This window comes from Eleutherodactylus coqui, chromosome 1 (assembly GCF_035609145.1).
Source record: "Eleutherodactylus coqui strain aEleCoq1 chromosome 1, aEleCoq1.hap1, whole genome shotgun sequence".
NCBI classification, from domain to species: domain Eukaryota; kingdom Metazoa; phylum Chordata; class Amphibia; order Anura; family Eleutherodactylidae; genus Eleutherodactylus; species Eleutherodactylus coqui.
The window spans coordinates 58,599,001-58,615,004 of NC_089837.1; the positions used below are offsets into that span (position 1 = coordinate 58,599,001).

The 16,004-nt window shown below is 45.0% G+C and overlaps 1 protein-coding gene across 3 annotated transcripts in view; it reads left to right on the plus strand.

Annotated features, from left to right (window-relative positions):
- Positions 1-16,004, plus strand: part of ITSN2 (intersectin 2) — a 173,748-nt gene that overhangs the window by 29,110 nt on the left and 128,634 nt on the right. For all 3 annotated transcript variants that reach the window (XM_066596589.1, XM_066596615.1, XM_066596598.1), the window contains exon 3: positions 8,117-8,209. In XM_066596589.1, coding sequence (XP_066452686.1) covers positions 8,117-8,209 — 93 coding nt within the window. The remainder of the gene's footprint in view (positions 1-8,116; positions 8,210-16,004) is intronic.

Consider the following 16,004-nt stretch of genomic DNA (forward strand, 5'->3'; position numbering starts at 1 on the left):
ACCTTACACGCTGCAGTTGGTGCATTGCTTTTTCCCAGCGCTTCGGCTGAGGGTTACTACCGTTCTTAGACTTGCATTATGACATGTAAATGCTGCCATGTTACAGCGCTAACATGGCAGCATTTACTGATAATGTAAGGCTAAGAACGGTAGTAACCCGCAGACGAATACTGCAGGCCTGGGAAAAACTATGCACACTGCTGCTAGGACCTTCCTTACTTGGCCCAATCAGGAGCTACAGGTGTGAGAGGAGCGTTCCTCCTGTCAAACCCCTAGCTTCCGTGGCGTCAAGATAGATGAATACCGGACGTCCGGCCCTGTTGCACTGACAGCGGTCTGGAGGATCAACTGATTGGTGGGGATCCTGCCAATTAACTATTGACGATCTATCCTGAGGATAGACCAATAGTAAATGCCTGGAAAACCCCTTTAAAGGATGCCCTGCTGGTGTCTTGTGGAGTCGAAGAGGCAGGGCTGTTAATGCAGCATGAGACGGACCTTCATGATATTAGGCATGAGGTTATAATATTATGGATGATAGTCGTGTGTAACGATGTGCCTATATAGTCACGTGCGGTGCAGTTGTAGGTCAGGAAATCCTGACAAATATACCTCCGATGGAAGACCCAATCCTAATGTGAAAAGATCCTTACCCGCACTGATACATTGCAACAAACTGTGCAGCGGAGACATTTGTATTGTTAATGCATTTAGCATTGTGTAGTCTGGATACAATTGAAGCAAACCCTCAGCTGCGAGAAGTATTAAGGTACCATTATACGAGATGATAGTTGCCCGAATAATCGCTCAAATGAGCAGTTCTGGCCGACTTCCAGCTGGTGTACACATGGCTCCCGATAAGGCCCTGAGCGGGAGGTCACTTGGCTGTGGCTAGTTCTTCTGTTTGAGCTGCAGCCTGTAAAGTCCCGTTCATTGGTCACATAGCCGAAGAGCAACTCGGTCCTATTCGGGTCAGTGGGACTGAGCTGCAGTACCGGGCACAGCTGCTATGCAATATACGTCACTGTGCCTGCTGTGAGGTAGCCCACAAGCAACTGCAAACGGCTGATCAGCAGGGGTCCCGAGCCGCAGACCCCCATCCATCTCTATTGATAACCCATCTTGAGTATAAATCATCAATATTCTAGTTCTGGAAGTGGACTAAACGCCTTCTAAGTGCAGTTCTGTGTGATCTCGGAGGATTCCATCGTTTTACTGATGCTCCGGTGTAAGAAATGTGCAGCGATATGAGACATCTAGAAGGGGGTAGATACTTTTTCAGTCATTACATCTGTCTCAGGCCTCTTCCCGGCTTTGTGTTTTCTTCCTCCTGATTATATATTCATCGTCAGCCTCGTAGCTCAGTCACTTCATTCCTGTAATCTGGCCGAGTGCCCACGTATGCTTATTTAGAGGGCTTTGCAGTATGCACCAGAGACAGAGCCCTGTTTTTGGCAGGGAGACAGGCCAGTGCGTGGTGGATGGAAGCGGCGCTCGGGAGTCTGGCCATTTGTGTTTTTGTGACATTGTCTTGTTTAGTGCAGTAATTTGCTCAGCAACTGTAAGTACAGCTGTATAATAACACAATGGAGATTAGATTATCGGCTGTTGTTGTGCAGTAGGGTGGATTAAATGCCGGGATCTGCAGGACGTCTGCACAGGTCAGTAATGTACGGCTGATGGGGGCTCCTAAAATTATATATAGTTCTATCAAACTATTTGCCAATGTGTTATGCATCGTCAACCTTCTGTACATAGATTATTCATCGCCTATTTTTAGCCACTGCTGCTAAGTAATTTTGTACATATATTATATTAATTCTCCTGTACTGATCCAGAGTTAAATCCTGTATTATACTCCAGAGCTGCACTCACTATTCTGCTGGTGGAGTCACTGTGTACATACATTACTTATCCTGTACTGATCCTGAGTTACATCCTGTATTATACTGCAGAGCTGCACTCACTATTCTGCTGGTGGAGTCACTGTGTACATACATTACTTATCCTGTACTGGTCCTGAGTTACATCCTGTATTATACTCCAGAGCTGCACTCACTATTCTGCTGATGGAGTCACTGTATATATACATTACTTATCCTGTACTGATCTTGAGTTACATCCTGTATTATACTCCAGAGCTGCACTCACTATTCTGCTGGTGGAGTCACTGTGTACATACATTACTTATCCTGTACTGATCTTCATTTCCATCCTGTATTATATTCCAGAGCTGCACTCACTATTCTGCTGGTGGAGTCACTGTGTACATACATTACTTATCCTGTACTGATCCTGAGTTACATCCTGTACTATACTCCAGAGCTGCACTCACTATTCTGCTGATGGAGTCACTGTATATATACATTACTTATCCTGTACTGATCTTGAGTTACATCCTGTATTATACTCCAGAGCTGCACTCACTATTCTGCTGGTGGAGTCACTGTGTACATACATTACTTATCCTGTACTGATCCTCATTTCCATCCTGTATTATATTCCAGAGCTGCACTCACTATTCTGCTGGTGGAGTCACTGTGTACATACATCACTTATCCTGTACTGATCCTGAGTTACATCCTGTATTATACTCCAGAGCTGCACTCACTATTCTGCTGGTGGAGTCACTGTGTACATACATTACTTATCCTGTACTGATCCTGAGTTATGTCCTGTATTATACTCCAGAGCTGCACTCACTATTCTGCTGGTGGAGTCACTGTGTACATATGACTTATCCTGTATTATACACCAGTGCAGCATTGAGGTTTTAGAGCTGAGCTCTCCTCGTGTCTGCGTAGCATTTCCCTCTGATAATTGCCATTCTGGGAAGTGTTCTTTTCACTCCAGGCACTGTACAGTAATCTAATGCAGGAATCCAGGACTGTCCCACTGTGCTAAAGGAACTCCTTTAAAGGGGCTATCAAGAAGTCACTGCACATGTCTTGGTCAGCAACCAGGAAGGCCAGGATGGCTGTGAAGCAATTTTTAAGTAATGGGAAACTCCTTTAAGGTTCCAGGGGTGTGTCTAATAACATGATTGCTGACTGTTTCCACACATGACTATTAGAAATGTGACTGCAGCTCTCTGGTAGAATAGAGTGTAAAGACCCATTTTGTCGCAAAGGAAATGTTTTAAACGATTGAAAGTTTTAGCAAGCTTTTTGCATAAAGTGTTAATGGACACTAGTGTCCATTAACACTTTATCATCTTCATATGCATGTAAAATAGCCTCCAGGATCTGTTTGCAGTGCTCGGCATGTGACTAATCACATGCCCTGCTGTGCACACAGCTGCATAGTTTTCATCAGGGCTGCCAGCACAATACAATGTAATACAAGAACACAGCATGCGGTCTGTTGAGAGATACTTGATCTCTCTGCGGCTGAACAATGGATTTTAAGTTCACCTTAAAATCATCGTTCAGACGAAAAGTCCCCGATGCCCGGTTTACATGTAACAATTATTGCTCATTTTCGGTCATTTGAACAAATTTTAAGCGATAATTGTTACGTATAAATGGGCCTTAACACCGTGCAAGCTAAGTAATGTAACCTGCTCAATCATGCTGAGACTTGAAGAGGTTGAATGTTCACCTAAGAGCACAAGCCATGGAGACTCATGGTAGCAGCATTGGCTGCGGTACCCCAAATGCCATTTGCAGGACCCCCAATAACGGTGCAGCTTCTGATTCTCAGTAGTGGAGCTCAGCACTTTTCTGTCCAGTGTTGAAGACTGACAGGGATGGAAGCAATGCGAAACGAACACCAAAGAGGTCTTCGTCTCCCATGTTCTTCCCTATGGCACTGTCCTGGTTTCCTTCCACATGCAGTTTTCTGGAGGGCGGTTGGGACCTGGGATGGATCCAGAGCTGCACTGCAAAAACCTGTGATGTGAGAAGAACCTTATTTGTTTTTTTTCGCTGGAAATACAAAAGGCCCGAAATCTAACAGTATAAGATGCATCTTCTATGACTAGGGTCCCCTGCACATGGGCGGAAATTCCGCGGCGGGATTTCCTGCAGAATTTCCACCCATGGCCTCTGCAGACTGAACATCAAAGAGCCGGAGCCGCTGGAGAGGCGAGTGCCGCGTTGGTCCCTGCAGGGGCTCGGGTCGGGTACCGCTGCGAGAATTCTCACAGCGGGATCCGACCCGGCCGTCTGCAGGCGGCCTTATGCATGATTCGTCCAGTTGTTTTATTCTATAGAACATGACACATCACAGCTGAGACTGAGCTGTTTCTGTTTTCTACAAACGAAATAAATGCTGAGGTACACATATGCCATGGCTACAGCATAATGCAATTCATCATATGAAATATTATCTATTTGGAAACTATTGATGGACTCTCATAGGGATGGGCCATCATTATTAGATCAGCAGGGCTCTGCCAGCCAAGACCCCTGATGATCAGTTGGTCACCGGGCCAGTGTGCTTACGCACTGAGCTGATTTCTGCAGGAAGTAGACAGCTCCATTCACACTTTAGTGGACAGGTTTGGTATTAAGGCAGGCTTTTTGTCTGTTTCAATGGGAACTTGGCCTGCAATACTAATCCTGGCCACTGCAGTGGGAATGCTTCTTGCAAAAATCAGCTCAGTGCATGAGAGCACGATCCCAGTAGTGGACTCCTGCTAATCTGCTCTTGATGGCCTATCTTGACTACAAGCAATCAGTAGTTTACAACCCCTTCTAAGGGTAGGTTTACACGCAATAGAGATGCTGCAGAAATTTTGTAGCAAAAAATCCATGGTAAACCATGCCCCAAAATTCACGTTAAACTCCGCACCAAGGGCATGTTCACACGGCCAAATTCCACCTCTAAAAACCGCGTAATTCTGATGTGGTTTTTGGTGTGGACCTATACATGGATTTAGCTCAATGGGCAAAATTAGCATGTGCAATTTCAACATGGAAAATCACATTTACGCATCAATCAGTGACATGTCGTCGACCTAGGTTGGATCCGCATCATAAACCGCATCACAAAGACGCGGTTTTAGAGGCGAAATTCTGTGGCGAGTTCCGTCGTGTGAACATGCCGTAAGGTATGTTTATACAGTGAAGCTGCTGCAGATTGTTCAACTGATTTCTGCCTTAAGAAATCTAAATCCGCAGCTCTCTGAAGCGGTTGTTAGTGCGGATCTGTACGCAGAATTTGCCCTACCATTGTCAACATCCGCAGGCGAAATTCCGATGCTGGAACAAGCGTATCCAATTCAAGAAGCAACATGTCGGGGAAACTAACTGAAACGAGATTTTCTGCGTAAGACATGCCTACGCAGATCCGTACCAAAAACCGCGGCTGAACGTTATGTTTTACATCGCCTGATGGTGCCGATCCGCAGCTGATTTCACCCTCTCAATACAAGTGGTGAAGTGTGCTGCGGATTGGCACCGAAGTCTGCATCAGAACCCCCAGGAGTGCAGGTTCTGTTGTGGTTTTCGATGTGTATTTTCCGCTACTTGTAAACGGACCTGAATGTTCTGTCGTGCGCTGCTGCCTGTTGTGTTTGTGTTTTGGCAAAAAATGCCATGACGTCGTATTGGGTTATTTTTGGTTTTTCTGATGAGTGAGGGTCACAGTTCAAAAATGAAAGAGTGACACATTCAGCACTGCTATGTCTGTAATCTGTATAGGGAGAGGCTTTATCTTATAATAGTTGTATATAGAAGAAGCTTGTTAGACCAAACGCCCTCCTGCATGAAGGGGAATCCCACCAGCGGGTGACGTGGTGCTACTATGGCTAGCACGTCTGCCTTGCAGCATGGAACTGTGGACTTGGAACACCCCGGATGTAACAAAAAACAATCCTTCAGGCCGCATCCACACGGGTGACACGATAGCAGCGTGAGAAAATCGCAGTGATTTCACATCGACGGTCCGTGCGATATTGCTAGGTTTTCTCGTAGCGATAATGTGATTTTGTGAAATGTAAGCCCGACCCCGAAAATAAGCCCCAGCTGCAGTAAAAAAAAACAAAAAATGAATAATATATCACCTTCATTAATTCATTGAATTGTCGTGATTGGTTCATCGAGCACTGTCTCTGATTGGCTGAGCCACCGTGATTGTGAACCAATCACAGCCAACCCTTCCTAGAGGCAGGAATTTTGATCTTTCAATACAGGAAGGGCTGGCAGAAGGCTGAAGAGGAGTGCCGGACATGAAGAGGAGAGCGGAGACAGACAGTGCTTCTAAGATGATGTATTATTATTATTTTATTTTTATATATTAAACTTTACAGTAGGATTTCCTACTGTTAAAGTGCATCTCACAGCATGATAACCGCGTTTTCGTACGATGCAGCAAGAAGGAAGGCTCCATAGGGAAGCATGGGCTAGAAAAAATTGCGGCTGTATAGAGCATGCCGCGATTTTGTAGTCTCGTCATGTCGCAGGCTACAAAACCTCACTGGTGTGGAAGAACCCATAGGAAAGCACGGGCTCTACATACATGCGATTTGACTGCAAGGTAACAACATGACATCATAGGGGCGCAGAGTCACCGTTAGACTGTTGTCACTGAACACTTAGGCTGGATTCACACAGGGCGGATTTGCCGCGGCAAATCCGCCTGCGGCCGCTAATCTCGGGGCTAGCCAGCCAAGTGGACGAGATTTCTCAGAAATCTCGTCCACACGGGACGGCCAATCTGCTGCGGTTAATCTGGCAGAAACCACGGCTGCGGCGCGGCTTTGCCGACCGCAGCATGTCCTTTCTTTTTTTATTTCCGCTGCAGCCGCGCTGTCCACTACGGGAGCGCCGGCTGCAGCGGAAGAGCGAGCGGCTGGGCCGCTTCAAAGCCGCGGCGGTTCTCCTGGCAGAAATGTTGCGGTTTTTCGCCGCGGCCAAACCGCGACATTTCCGTCGGGAATCAGCTGTGTGTGAACCCAGCCTTAAGGGTTAATGCTTCAGCAGATAAGTGTATTCTGTGTATAATGAGAAGGTTTACAATGTTTTTATGTACTTTTGTATTGTTTCTCATTGTTTTCAAGAGATCTGCTTGCTGTTAAGCAATAGGGAACACCATTTTCACTGCTTGTACATTTGCGTATGCGGCGTTTATGTGCGTGATGCATCCATATTCATGTGCGCAAAAAGAATTGTCACTTTTTCATCCACACTGTCTACTAAAAATGTGCACAGAAACACAGCAAATACACAAGTTTGCATGCACAGTCACTAGTTGTTTTTTGTTTTTTTTTAGCGCTTCCATAGACTAGAGTGGGCAATTTTTTTTATTTTTTTTATTTTTTTTTATTTATTTATTTATTTATTTATTAATTTATTTTTTTGGAGGGGGGTCTGTAAATACCAACCAAATTAGGACATGCTGCAAATTTATTTCACGTGCATTAAAAAACCCCACAAGTCTGACTACACCAATGCGAAGCAGTAGTGGTGATAGCTGCCTGTCTTATGTGCTTAAAGGTGGAAATAATACGGACAGGAAATAGGCCTGTGTGAATGAGTCCTAATGCAGAACTTTGAGATTTATCAAAACTGTTGCAAGGGGACCTGTGAGAAACAGCTAAAATCTGATTGGTTGCTATGGGGAACACCCAGTTTTGATCTACTCTGAGGCTATTATTGTCCACAAGCTAAATGGTAATTTGCAATTTCAGCTCTGCTACATCTGTGTTTGTTCTACATTGCAGTACAACATACTGTTTTTTCACATACTGTATCTGTGGGGGTAGCAAAACGACATCTTTCAACAAACCCTGCACACCGCCTCCTGCTATTAGGAGATGCTGGGAGTTGTAGTTCTCCCGCTGCTAGAAAGCCACAGGCTGAAGACCACCACTCTGTATTGAATCTTATCAGCGCTGGTCAGGGGGGGAAGCTCTATTTGAGTCCATTGGATAAAACACCCGGCAGTTGGTGGTTTCTTACAATTTGAGGATCTGGAATTGGAGATCTTGAAGCAACAGGAAGTTGCAAAATTGGGTTGACAGCAGGAGCAATAGGAGGCGCATCTTGTATACTAGTGGATGTTGCGATGGCGGGCAGGTGACGTACGGCTGAGCTTCCTGTATGCCGTGGATACGGATGTGTTACTAGAAGAAGCTCACAACTATATATAACTGTCAGTGTTTTGCTTGCAGGCGGGCCAAACATGTGGGCGATCACTACGGAGGAGCGCAACAAGCACGACCAGCAGTTCGCCAGCCTGAAGCCAACAGGTGGACTGATAACCGGTGAGCTTATCTCTGTTGTGGAAGATTTTGAGGGTATTTTGCTTTAACCCTACGTACTCTTACATAGCAGAGCGCGTTACTTTTCTGTAGTTCATGCTATCCACTGGTGCAGAAAAATACCCCCCTCCCGAATTATTGTGTCTGCTCCAGTTTGCATCAGTGCTACATGTCAGGAATAACTTTACACCAAGGTGACTGCTTAAATGTTTAAACATTTGCACTGTAGCTGTTGCAGAACATCTTGTGGGAAAAAAGCGAGAACTTCTTTATTATGTAGCACATACCTATTCTGCAGCGCTGTACACATTGCACTCCATCGGCATTGACTAATAGGCATGCGGCAGCACAGATAAACCAGATCAAAGTAGCATAGGACTTTCTTAGGGACTCTGCCACTTCATCCTTATGATTGGTTGGGGGCTTGCTCTAGTCAGACTCCATGGATCGGATATTAACGGCATATCCTTGCATTATGCCATCTATAGTTGTGACCAGACAACCCAAGTTTTAGAATTAATTGTGTTTCTGTTTAAATACTGGATTCTTTTGGATGATCCGATGCTCATGATTGGAAGACATATGAACAATCAATGTCATGCGGATCTTTAATTCTTTCTGGATGTATTGCAGGTCACATGGTCTGGTCCCTAATCGCCGCCTCAATGACCATTTGCGTATCACATGCTGCTATGCAGGTATTCACCACTGGAACACTGATTATATAAATGGGCATTTTCTCATTGAAAAAACCTGTTACACTAGATTATATAAAAGCCTATTCTTATAATCTGTGTTCCTGTAGTGACCACCTGTATAGGAGCTTGTGATACGCAGGTGTGATTGTACGTAACTCATTAACCTACATGTATGCAATGCTGAGAATTAAGGGAGCTCTTAATTACACATCAGATGTCCATGAACAAAAGACATGCTCATCATGAACCTGCTCTCATCTGATAGCGGACCTGCCATTTCTGGGGTTCTCTGGTGAATGCCAGTCGAGCTGCACAGTGCTGGACTATGGGCACAGCTCCCACTGCCGGACGTCGGGGCCCTCATGCCAGCCTCATGGAGTGACAGTTTGGTCAGAAATACGCAGACCAGTAGCCTGCGGCAGGACATTTTGTAGAATTTTGTCAGTGCTCCTCTTGTTTCTCCAGTCCTGATGCCGGGTTGATGCCCTTCTATGGCCCTGTCCAGCTCCCATCATGTAACGGCCCACGTCCTGGTATCTGCTCCATGCTCTGGAGACTGTGCTGGGAGATACCGCAAACCTTGTGATGGCACATATGGAAGATGTAGGACTACCTCTACAACCTGATTGGACTGCATGTCATGCCTCATGTACCAGTAGTAACAAGGACCATAGTAAAAGAAAGAACTAGAGAAGAAGCAGTCAGAAAGAATTAGGAAAGAGGAATTGCCTCCCTTTTGGGGGTGTCTTGCTGCATTTTCATTGCACTAAAGCCGTTGAAATATTAAGATTTGCAGATGATGCAAAACTATGTAAAGAAGTTAACGCTAGAGAGGACAGAATGTGGTTGCAAAGAATGTGGATAAATTGTGGGTTTGGGCAGAAAAGTGACAAATGAGGTTTAACAGTGATAAATGTAAGGTTATACACATGGGCAGAGGAAATACACGTCACCGTTACACACTAAATGGGAAACCACTGGGGAACACTGACATGGAAAAGGACTTGGGGATTTTAGTTAACCGTAAGCTTAACTGGAGCAACCAGTGTCAGGCAGCTGCTCCCAAGGTAAATAGTATCATGGGGTGCATCAAAAGAGGTCTAGGGGTGCATAACGAGAACATTGTTCTTCCTCCTCACAAGTTACTGGTTGGACCACACATGGAATATTGTGTACAGTTTTGGGCATCGGTACTCAAGAAGGACATATCGGAGCTTGAGTGGGTACATAGGCGGGCAACTATATTAATGGAATGGGTGGACTACAATACCCAGAGAGGTTATCAAAATTGGGATTATTTAGTTTAGAAAAAAGACGGGTGAGGGGCGACCTAATAGCTATGTATAAATATATCAGAGGACAAATCATCACCTTTTTATACCCAGGACTGTGACTGTCACAAAGGGGCGCCCTCTACATCTAGGGGAAAGAAGGTTTCTACACTGACATAAGGGGGTTCTTTACTGTAAGAGCAGTGAGACACTGGAACTCTCTGCCTGAGGACGTGGTGATGGTGAACTCACTAGTAGAGTACAAGAGGGGCCTGGATGTCCAACAATATGACATGTTTTAGACCCCAATTACTTCAGAAGGGTTGGTGATCCAGGGATCATTCCGATTGCCAAATTGGAATCAGGAAGGAATTTTGCGATTTGCGCTCGCGGAGGAAAAATCACAGCATGTTCTATTTAAGTCAAGAACAGCATTGGGCTCAGCTGATAAATGTTTGTCATGGAAAGACTCCCTTTTATGGTCTCGTTCACATCGGCGCTCGGGGGGGGTTCCGTGTTCCAGTTCTGTCTATGGAGAACAGCACCCACTGACCAAACAGATCCATCTTGACTATAATGGGATCCATTCAGTTTCCGTCCAAGCATCCTTATCTTTACAGGATGAAATAGTGCAGCATGTTGTGCTATCTTTTCCTGCTTTTAGGCAGCATTTGGTTCTGTCCAAATTGTTTTTTTTTTTTTTTTACTTGAGAAATAATCTTGTGTGTAGATCCCCTTTAACCCCTTTAGTGGCACGCCTGGAAAATCTCTGGGACTTGCCTCACTGACCATGCAGTTAACCCCAATAGATTTCCGTGGACAGCTTTAGTGCTGAAACGTGCAGAGCACTGAGCTGTCATCTGAAATCTTCCGGGGTTTTTACTGCATACTCAGCGCAGAAAGCCCTGGAGATTTCCCTGCCATAATACCAAGTGTCAAAGTAGTACAGTACTGTCAAATACTTGTGAAATTAAATTAAAAAACCTGCCCTGTGCGGCATGATATGGTGGTAATAAACCTGCTACTGAAGGGGTTAAAAGGGAGCTGTGGCCGTTGTTCTGCAGTGGGTTCCGAAGCCGTAGGAAGCCTCTTTAGTGAAGTCTTATGATGGTTCACGGCTCGGCTATAATCACGTGTGGCATATAGGTTTATCCTATGGAAACCTGATGTGTTATCCGCATGCAGCAGCGGTGACCCCCTGAGCAGGACAACTGCAATAAAGGGGTTTAGTGGTGTGTTATCTGTGGTGCTTATTGCTGAGCCGCTAAAGCCATGTGGCTCTTAGAGCGAGTGCAGTGGCAACTAAAGCTATAGGCTATGCAGAAACTATATACTCCTTATAAGGCCGGGTGCACACGGCCGTAAGCGTAAAACGCCACGGAGCTTCTGCAGCGTTTTACGGCTGTGAATCCGTCGGTGACGCTGCGTACAACCCCATATGGTGGCAAAATTGTACTGCGTGTGACCGCGTACTCATGCCTGTTATTTTTTTTCTTCAATATTTCCTGTGCTGTCGCTTAGCAATAACGCGTATACCCGCAGTCTATATGAAATGAAATTCACTTGCGCATGTATATACACAACAATAGAGAACAATGGGCTCTTTCGCGTATACACGTGGCAAAATAGAGCATGCTGTAATATTTTGCGCATGCGGATTACCCGATTCCGACACCCTAATGTGAGCCGACCTGTGTAAGGCAATGTAATTGCTTACGAGCTACCGTGTATCGCACAGGTGTACAGAGCCCGTGTAATATGCAATTCGAATACAGTCATGTGGGCCTGGCCTGAGGCCTCATGTCCGTGGGCAAACCGGTGAAACCCAGTGCAGAATGACGCTGCCTTTTCTTTTTATTCCTCGCTCTGTTGCATATGAATTGCTTCCCATCCGCCAAGTATTGCATATGCTGCCTATAAACATGTATAGGGCTCACGCTGTGAGGTACGCCGAGAAGTGGAGCATGCTGCCATCTATTACTCTTGCGCGTCCACACGCCGGTGGGCTTGGATCAGTGAACGTCCATTGACTAAAGCTGAGCAAAAAGCCGGAAAGGCTTCATGCTACATATTACATTGAAGAAGCAGTACCTAACAATGGCGCGTCCACAGCGAGCAGATTGGAGAAGCCTTGCTTGTGGGTTTTTTACTGCAAAAATGCATGCCTTTTTTTTCTGATGCAGTTGTTACTGCATCAAAACCGCCCCACCCACCTGTGTGAATTCACCCAAAAGAGGCCCTAATGATTGTCTCCAATGTCCCATCTAAATGCGGTTGTCCTTTGCTGGACCTTTGGGACCCATTATTGGCCCACTGGGGACCCTCTCATACTTACCCTAAAAACGACTTGTGACTTCTTGAATTTCTTCCTCATATCAATCTGTCACATGCTTAGTTAGAATGTATCTACAGGGTAAGCCATGGCAGTCTGATGGATGCAGATCCCACCTCTGGGACTCACTCCTATCTCTTCTTCTAGTCCCCACTGCCCTAGAACTGACGGGTGGTCCAGACTTTAAGCATCGAGCAGGCTTTGCTACGCTGTTTCCGTAAGTCCCATAGGTATCGCACGGCGACTAACTCCTGTTTGCACAACTCCCGACTTTCAAACACATTGCGCTCGCTGTGCAGCGCTGATTCTGCTACTCCTATTAACTTCTATGGGAGTCACAGAAACTGTTTAGCAAAGCCCAGTACATTCAGCCAGGCCAGGAGTGGTGGGGCTAGGACTGAAGACAGGTGCCCAGAGGTGGGACACACATCTACCAGACTTCCATGGCATGCTCTATAGATTAACTATGACAGTCCTAGTAATGCCCCTTTTAAACCTTTTTTTTGGAAATTTTCTAGTATTTTTTATTTCTAAAATTTTTTAATTTTCCGTATTTTTATTCCTGGCTGCGATATGCCATGCCGGCATTTAAAAAAAAACAAAAAAAACCCTGTAATGCGCAGTCGTGTTTTTACCACATTATTTACCGTCTCGTGCGTGCGGTGGGCTTCATTGAAGGCTTTGTTGTGATGGTAAAATCCCAGCGTAGTGCATTCATGCAGCGTGCCAGACTAATCCCCAGATTACTGTCCTACCTGGCGGCTGTTCTGTCATGTCTGCTGTGTAGTAGTGGCTTCAGGATGAGATCTGCTGCAGCAATCATCCATCTATCTCGTACAGGATGATACACATAAGGTGACAAACACTGACCCCCGCTGCAGCCTTGGGCCCTGATTGATTACTCAGACGGTAAGACGAGATGAGGGCCCGATCACATCCGCACTTTTGTTAGCGGTTACATCTGAGGAAGAACCGAAGGAAAAATGGTGGTTTTGTTTAAGTACCGATCAGCAAAGTGAACCAGATTTGCAAAAATCTCGTTCACACACTGCTCACAGTCTGCTGTAGACAAACCGCAAGGAAACTGACTTGCATTGCGAAATTCAAATCCGCGACAAGTTAATTTTGGCGCCGTTTTTGCTGCCAATTCGCTACTATTGGGGGAGAGGATTCCACAGCGGAATACAGGCTGAAACCTGCGAGTTTTTAAGCAACTTTCCCACTGCAGAAATCTTGTGTAATTTCCGTTCCAGCACTGGCGGCAATGACAGCCAGCCTGGCGAACAGCTCATTGCTGGGGATCCTAAGTGGTTGTAAAGTCCCAGAAAACCCCTTTTGAGGAGACCTGTCACTTAATAGAGTGCAGACGCTACTCTAGCCCTGTTTTTTTTTTTTTTTTTTTTTTTATATATATATTCTCCATGCTCTTCTGTCTTCTTAAAGGGAACTTGTCACCAAGGTCATGCTGTGTGGACCATGGGCATCATGAATCCAGGGCAGGTAAGCCCCGTGCTAGATGGTGGTCTGAAGTACCGCAGCATCTCAGAATAAACACACTTTTTGAAGTTTCACTAGGAACTGAGTCAGAGGTGGGCCGTGATGGCTTCTCCCTGCCTCCAACATGTGGACTGACAGCTCTTTCCCTTTTTGTATATAGGTACAGCGCGGGCCGGAAGAGACCTGTAGCGTTCATTCTGTGCTGCGTTCCAAGTCAAACTTCAAAAGCGTGTTTGTTCTGAATTGCAACACAAACCGATTTTTAACTGCGGAATCCACAATCGCCGTCCGCGTGGAAGATCCGCGGGCATTGAAAGACATATATTTTCGATTTACTGTTCACTCTTGCGGATACAAATTGGGTAGGCCACTAGCAGAAGAAAAATCACAGCTTGCTCTATTTTAGCACGGATTCCACGCAGATGGCCCCTATTGAAGTCCATGGATGCCAGTGTTCCATCGCTCATATGTTATCAACATTGCGTATGAGCAGCGGAATTGCTCGCAACTTCAAAGGATAATAGGTGGAAAACCCGGAATGCTGGCTGGAGGGGAGCGAGAGATCGATCTTCTGTGTGGATGATAAGTTGTGCATAGTGTAAATCTGCTTGGAAAAGCGATAACATACTCGAATGATTGCAGGTCTGCGTAAATCAACATGTGTAATACGACCCGTTCGTGTGAGTCTGGCCATACACAGGGGCAATAGGTATACTGGATTCAGGTTGATGCCTCCTGTGACAGGTTCCCTTATCATTATGTTAAGTGTGTGCTCCCCACTGATCACTCTCAATGGGTGACAGTCAGTCAAGTTCAAAGTGACAGTGAGCTGTAGGAACTGCCCACGTGGAACATTTGAGAGTGTCGGAAGCTAGACCTAAGAGCCTGTCTGGGTGAAGGAAGGCGAGTAAAGTGGGTGGCGGGAAGAGAGCGGGACTGTGGCTGCACAGCGTGGGGATTGGCTGCAGCAGTTGCACGTCCCTGGTGTTGATGATGTCATCACTGCTTTGCTGAAGCTGGAAGTGAAGACCAACAAAGGACCAAGCAGGCTGAGCAGAAAATCTTTTGTCCCCAGTTGACCCTTTTTTAAAACAACCACCATTCATTTAATTGAGGTTGATTTGCAATACCAAACAAAATCCATGAACGAAGGTGGTGCAGTTTTTTGAAGAAAAAAAAAGGAACAGCGCATTTATTATTAGAGGTTAAAGATTTTTTTTGGCCAGTATTACCTTGTAGCTCTCGCTTGCGCTTCCGACTTGCTTTGATGTTCTTTTAAGTTAAGATTCCCTGTCAATAGCACTTACAAAACCGGAGCTACAGCCGTTTGAAGTGGGGTTGGGAATTTTCAATTTACAGCTGTCAATTTTTTGTTAGTGTGTGTAGAGGAGAACTTTTTCCACTTGCACAAGGCTTTTGACAAAATAAGAGGACTAAAAAAAGAATCCACACATAATTGGTATCGACACATGCATAACAACCATACTATAAAATATTAAATTATTTATCCAGCATGGCAAATTCTGTAAAAAAATAAATAAAACAAAATAGCGGGTTTTTTTTGTTCATTTTGCTTCCCCAAAACGTAAATGATCTTTATTTGTGTAGCGCCAACTTATTCTGCACCATATTATATATATTAAAATGGTACCAATAAAAACTACACATAGTCCCACAGACAAGCCCTCATACCGCTTTGTCAACTGAAAGATAAAAATACTTTGGTCCTGGAATGTGCTGCCACACAGGTTTTTTGTTTAAAAAAAAAAAAAAAAAGTTTGTGCAGAAGTATTAAAACCTCTAAATTTAGATTTGGTGCTGTCATAATCGTTATTACCTTTGAATTAAGTTTTTCAGTACATTATATGTACCCGAAATTGGTTCCTATAAAAACTAGAACTTGTCCCAGAGAATACAAAGCGCCTTATTTTTATTTAAAAAAAAAAAGTTATGACTGCTATAACACAAAAGGAGAGCGAAATGACCTGATTCTTAAGGCT